Below are 6,558 nucleotides of genomic sequence, written 5' to 3'. Positions count from 1 at the left end.
CTTCTCCAACGCCAAACCCTGAGCCAAAGGCTGAGCCTTCTCCAACGCCAAACCCTGAGCCAAACCCTGAGCCTTCTCCAACGCCAAACCCTGAGCCTTCTCCAACGCCAAACCCTGAGCCAAAGCCTGAGCCTTCTCCAACGCCAAACCCTGAGCCTTCTCCAACGCCAAACCCTGAGCCAAAGCCTGAGCCTTCTCCAACACCAAACCCTGAGCCTTCTCCAACGCCAAACCCTGAGCCTTCTCCAACGCCAAACGCTGAGCCTTCTCCAACGCCAAACCCTGAGCCAAAGCCTGAGCCTTCTCCAACGCCAAACCCTGAGCCAAAGCCTGAGCCTTCTCCAACGCCAAGCCCTGAGCCAAACACTGAGCCTTCTCCAACGCCAAACCCTGAGCCTTCTCCAACGCCAAACCCTGAGCCAAAGCCTGAGCCTTCTCCAACGCCAAACCCTGAGCCAAAGGCTGAGCCTTCTCCAACGCCAAACCCTGAGCCTTCTCCAACGCCAAACCCTGAGCCAAACCCTGAGCCTTCTCCAACGCCAAACCCTGAGCCAAAGGCTGAGCCTTCTCCAACGCCAAACCCTGAGCCTTCTCCAACGCCAAAGCCTGAGCCAAAGCCTGAGCCTTCTCCAACGCCAAACCCTGAGCCAAACCCTGAGCCTTCTCCAACGCCAAACCCTGAGCCAAACCCTGAGCCTTCTCCAACGCCAAACCCTGAGCCTTCTCCAACGCCAAACCCTGAGCCAATGCCTGAGCCTTCTCCAACACCAAACCCTGAGCCTTCTCCAACGCCAAACCCTGAGCCTTCTCCAACGCCAAACGCTGAGCCTTCTCCAACGCCAAACCCTGAGCCAAAGCCTGAGCCTTCTCCAAGTCCAAACCCTGAGCCTTCTCCAACGCCAAGCCCTGAGCCAAACCCTGAGCCTTCTCCAACGCCAAACCCTGAGCCTTCTCCAACGCCAAACCCTTAGCCTTCTCCAAAGCCTGAGCCTTCTCCAACGCCAAACCCTGAGCCAAACCCTGAGCCTTCTCCAACGCCAAAGCCTGAGCCAAAGCCTGAGCCTTCTCCAACGCCAAACCCTGAGCCTTCTCCAACGCCAAAGCCTGAGCCAAAGCCTGAGCCTTCTCCAACGCCAAACCCTGAGCCAAACCCTGAGCCTTCTCCAACGCCAAATCCTGAGCCTTCTCCAACGCCAAACCCTGAGCCAAAGCCTGAGCCTTCTCCAACGCCAAACCCTGAGCCTTCTCCAACGCCAAACCCTGAGCCAAAGCCTGAGCCTTCTCCAACACCAAACCCTGAGCCTTCTCCAACGCCAAACCCTGAGCCTTCTCCAACGCCAAACCCTGAGCCTTCTCCAACGCCAAAGCCTGAGCCAAAGCCTGAGCCTTCTCCAACGCCAAAGCCTGAGCCAAACGCTGAGCCTTCTCCAACGCCAAACCCTGAGCCTTCTCCAACGCCAAACCCTGAGCCAAACCCTGAGCCTTCTCCAACGCCAAACCCTGAGCCTTCTCCAACGCCAAACCCTGAGCCAAACCCTGAGCCTTCTCCAACGCCAAACCCTGAGCTAAAGGCTGAGCCTTCTCCAACGCCAAACCCTGAGCCAAACCCTGAGCCTTCTCCAACGCCAAAGCCTGAGCCAAACCCTGAGCCTTCTCCATCACCAAAGCCAGAGCCAAAGCCTGAGCCTTCTCCAACGCCAAACCCTGAGCCTTCTCCAACGCCAAACCCTGAGCCAAACCCTGAGCCTTCTCCAACGCCAAAACCTGAGCCTTCTCCAACGCTAAACACTGAGCCAAAGCCTGAGCCTTCTCCAACGCCAAACCCTGAGGCTTCTCCAACGCCAAAGCCTGAGCCAAACCCTGAGCCTTCTCCAACGCCAAACCCTGAGCCAAAGCCTGAGCCTTCTCCAACGCCAAACCCTGAGCCTTCTCCAACGCCAAACCCTGAGCCAAACCCTGAGCCTTCTCCAACGCCAAAGCCTGAGCCAAACACTGAGCCTTCTCCAACGCCAAACCCTGAGCCTTCTCCAACGCCAAACCCTGAGCCAAAGCCTGAGCCTTCTCCAACGCCAAACCCTGAGCCTTCTCCAACGCCAAGCCCTGAGCCAAACCCTGAGCCTTCTCCAACGCCAAACCCTGAGCCTTCTCCAACGCCAAACCCTGAGCCAAACCCTGAGCCTTCTCCAAGGCCAAAGCCTGAGCCAAACCCTGAGCCTTCTCCAACGCCAAAGCCTGAGCCTTCTGCAATGCCAAACCCTGAGCCAAAGCCTGAGCCTTCTCCAACGCCAAACCCTGAGCCAAAGGCTGAGCCTTCTCCAACGCCAAACCCTGAGCCTTCTCCAACGCCAAAGCCTGAGCCAAAGCCTGAGCCTTCTCCAAGACCAAACCCTGAGCCTTCTCCAACGCCAAACCCTGATCCAAACCCTGAGCCTTCTCCAACGCCAAACCCTGAGCCAAAGGCTGAGCCTTCTCCAATGCCAAACCCTGAGCCAAACCCTGAGCCTTCTCCAACGCCAAAGCCTGAGCCAAACCCTGAGCCTTCTCCAACGCCAAACCCTGAGCCTTCTCCAACGCCAAACCCTGAGGCAAAGCCTGAGCCTTCTCCAACACCAAACCCTGAGCCTTCTCCAACGCCAAACCCTGAGCCAAACCCTGAGCCTTCTCCAACGCCAAAGGCTGAGCCTTCTCCAACGCCAAACCCTGAGCCAAACCCTGAGCCTTCTCCAACGCCAAACCCTGAGCCAAAGCCTGAGCTGTCTCCAATGCCAAACCCTGAGCCTTCTCCAACGCCAAAGCCTGAGCCAAAGCCTGAGCCTTCTCCAACGCCAAACCCTGAGCCTTCTCCAACGCCAAACCCTGAGCCAAAGCCTGAGCCTTCTCCAACGCCAAACCCTGAGCCTTCTCCAACGCCAAACCCTGAGCCAAAGCCTGAGCCTTCTCCAACGCCAAACCCTGAGCCTTCTCCAACGCCAAACCCTGAGCCAAACCCTGAGCCTTCTCCAACGCCAAACCCTGAGGCAAAGCCTGAGCCTTCTCCAAGCCCAAACCCTGAGCCTTCTCCAACGCCAAACCCTGAGCCAAAGCCTGACCCTTCTCCAACGCCAAACCCTGAGCCAAACCCTGAGCCTTCTCCAATGCCAAACCCTGAGCCTTCTCCAACGCCAAAGCCTGAGCCAAAGCCTGAGCCTTCTCCAACGCCAAACCCTGAGCCTTCTCCAACGCCAAACCCTGAGCCAAAGCCTGAGCCTTCTCCAACGCCAAACCCTGAGCCTTCTCCAACGCCAAACCCTGAGCCAAAGCCTGAGCCTTCTCCAACGCCAAACCCTGAGCCTACTCCAACGCCAAAGCCTGAGCCTTCTCCAACGCCAAACCCTGAGCCAAAGCCTGAGCCTTCTCCAACGCCAAACCCTGAGCCTTCTCCAACGCCAAGCCCTGAGCCAAAGCCTGAGCCTTCTCCAACGCCAAACCCTGAGCCTACTCCAACGCCAAAGCCTGAGCCTTCTCCAACGCCAAACCCTGAGCCAAAGCCTGAGCCTTCTCCAACATCAAACCCTGAGCCTTCTCCAACGCCAAACCCTGAGCGAAAGCCTGAGCCTTCTCCAACGCCAAACCCTGAGCCTTCTCCAACGCCAAACCCTGACCCAAAGCCTGAGCCTTCTCCAACGCCAAACCCTGAGCCTTCTCCAACGCCAAACCCTGAGCCAAACCCTGAGCCTTCTCCAACGCCAAACCCTGAGCCTTCTCCAACGCCAAGCCCTGAGCCAAAGCCTGAGCCTTCTCCAACGCCAAACCCTGAGCCTACTCCAACGCCAAAGCCTGAGCCTTCTCCAACGCCAAACCCTGAGCCAAAGCCTGAGCCTTCTCCAACATCAAACCCTGAGCCTTCTCCAACGCCAAACCCTGAGCGAAAGCCTGAGCCTTCTCCAACGCCAAACCCTGAGCCTTCTCCAACGCCAAACCCTGAGCCAAAGCCTGAGCCTTCTCCAACGCCAAACCCTGAGCCTTCTCCAACGCCAAACCCTGAGGCAAAGCCTGAGCCTTCTCCAACGCCAAACCCTGAGTCTTCTCCAAGGCCAAACCCTGAGCCAAAGCCTGAGCCTTCTCCAACGCCAAACCCTGAGCCAAAGCCTGAGCCTTCTTCAAGGCCAAACCCTGAGCCTTCTCCAATGCCAAACCCTGAGCCAAAGCCTGAGCCTTCTCCAAAGCCAAACCCTGAGCCTTCTCCAACGCCAAACCCTGAGCGAAAGCCTGAGCCTTCTCCAACGCCAAAGCCTGAGCCGTCTCCAACGCCAAACCCTGAGCCTTCTCCAACGCCAAAGCCTGAGCCAAAGCCTGAGCCTTCTCCAACGCCAAACCCTGAGCCTTCTCCAACGCCAAACCCTGAGCCAAAGCCTGAGCCTTCTCCAACGCCAAACCCTCATCCAAAGCTTGAGCCTTCCCAAGGCCAAACCCTAAGCCAAAGCCTGAGCCTTCTCCAACGCCAAACCCTGAGCCAAAGCCTGAGCCTTCTCCAACGCCAAAGCCAAAGCCAAAGCCTGAGCCTTCTCCAACACCAAAGCCTGAGGCAAACCCTGAGCCTTCTCCAACGCCAAACCCTGAGCCTTCTCCAACACCAAACCCTGAGCCAAACCCTGAGCCTTCTCCAACGCCAAACCCTGAGCCTTCTCCAACGCCAAACCCTGAGCCAAAGCCTGAGCCTTCTCCAACGCCAAACCCTGAGCCTTCTCCAACGCCAAACCCTGAGCCAAACCCTGAGCCTTCTCCAACGCCAAAGCCTGAGCCAACGGCTGAGCCTTCTTCAAGGCCAAACCCTGAGCCTTCTCCAACGCCAAACCCTGAGCCAAAGCCTGAGCCTTCTCCAACGCCAAACCCTGAGCCAAAGGCTGAGCCTTCTCCAACGCCAAACCCTGAGCCAAACCCTGAGCCTTGTCCAACGCCAAAGCCTGAGCCAAACCCTGAGCCTTCTCCAACGCCAAAGCCTGAGCCAAACCCTGAGCCTTCTCCAACACCAAACCCTGAGCCAAACCCTGAGCCTTCTCCAACACCAAACCCTGAGCCTTCTCCAATGCCAAACCCTGAGCCAAACCCTGAGCCTTCTCCAACCCTAAAACCTGAGCCTTCTCCAACGCCAAACCCTGAGCCAAATCCTGAGCCTTCTCCAACGCCAAACCGTGAGCCTTCTCCAATGCCAAACCCTGAGCCAAACCCTGAGCCTTCTCCAACGCCAAAGCCTGAGCCAAAGCCTGAGCCTTCTCCAACGCCAAACCCTGAGCCTTCTCCAACGCCAAACCCTGAGCCAAAGCCTGAGCCTTCTCCAACGCCAAACCCTGAGCCTTCTCCAATGCCAAACCCAGAGCCAAACCCTGAGCCTTCTCCAACGCCAAACCCTGAGCCTTCTCCAACGCCAAACCCTGAGCCAAACCCTGAGCCTTCTCCAACGCCAAACCCTGAGCCAAAGCCTGAGCCTTCTCCAATGCCAAACCCTGAGCCAAACCCTGAGCCTTCTCCAACGCCAAACCCTGAGCCTTCTCCAACGCCAAACCCTGAGCCAAACCCTGAGCCTTCTCCAACGCCAAACCCTGAGCCTTCTCCAACGCCAAACCCTGAGCCAAACCCTGAGCCTTCTCCAACGCCAAAGCCTGAGCCAAAGCCTGAGCCTTCTCCAACGCCAAACCCTGAGCCAAAGCCTGAGCCTTCTCCAACACCAAACCCTGAGCCTTCTCCAACGCCAAACCCTGAGCCAAACCCTGAGCATGCTCCAACGCCAAACCCTGAGCCTTCTCCAACGCCAAACCCTGAGCCAAAGCCTGAGCCTTCTCCAACGCCAAACCCTGAGCCTTCTCCAACGCCAAACCCTGAGCCAAACCCTGAGCCTTCTCCAACGCCAAACCCTGAGCCAAAGCCTGAGCCTTCTCCAACGCCAAACCCTGAGCCTTCTCCAAGGCCAAACCCTGAGCCAAAGCCTGAGCCTTCTCCAACGCCAAAGCCTGAGCCAAAGCCTGAGCCTTCTTCAAGGCCAAACCCTGAGCGAAAGCCTGAGCCTTCTCCAACGCCAAACCCTGAGCCAAAGCCTGAGCCTTCTCCAACACCAAACCCTGAGCCTTCTCCAACGCCAAACCCTGAGCCAAACCCTGAGCATGCTCCAACGCCAAACCCTGAGCCTTCTCCAACGCCAAACCCTGAGCCAAAGCCTGAGCCTTCTCCAACGCCAAACCCTGAGCCTTCTCCAACGCCAAACCCTGAGCCAAACCCTGAGCCTTCTCCAACGCCAAAGCCTGAGCCAAAGCCTGAGCCGTCTCCAATGCCAAACCCTGAGCCTTCTCCAACGCCAAAGCCTGAGCCAAAGCCTGAGCCTTCTCCAACGCCAAACCCTGAGCCTTCTCCAAGGCCAAACCCTGAGCCAAACCCTGAGCCTTCTCCAACGCCAAAGCCTGAGCCAAAGCCTGAGCCTTCTCCAACGCCAAACCCTGAGCCTTCTCCAAGGCCAAACCCTGAGCCAAACCCTGAGCCTTCTCCAACGCCAAACCCTGAGCCAAAGCCTGAGCCTTCTCCAACGCC

General features: G+C 57.7%; 1 protein-coding gene across 1 annotated transcript; it reads left to right on the top strand.

Moving 5' to 3' along the window:
- Window positions 1–3,128: 3,128 nt before the first annotated feature.
- On the top strand, window positions 3,129–4,537 carry LOC135328994 (protein TsetseEP-like; the record flags this gene model as incomplete). Its single annotated transcript, XM_064515603.1, has 2 exons — window positions 3,129–3,850; window positions 4,444–4,537. Coding segments are annotated over 2 exons (816 nt in total), but the record flags the coding sequence as incomplete, so codon positions are not given.
- Between the last annotated feature and the right edge of the window lie 2,021 nt (window positions 4,538–6,558).

The sequence above is a fragment of the Dromaius novaehollandiae genome, chromosome 1 (genome assembly GCF_036370855.1).
Source record: "Dromaius novaehollandiae isolate bDroNov1 chromosome 1, bDroNov1.hap1, whole genome shotgun sequence".
Lineage (NCBI taxonomy): Eukaryota > Metazoa > Chordata > Aves > Casuariiformes > Dromaiidae > Dromaius > Dromaius novaehollandiae.
Note: the sequence above shows the minus strand (reverse complement) of the source record. Positions and strands in the feature narration are given on the sequence as shown.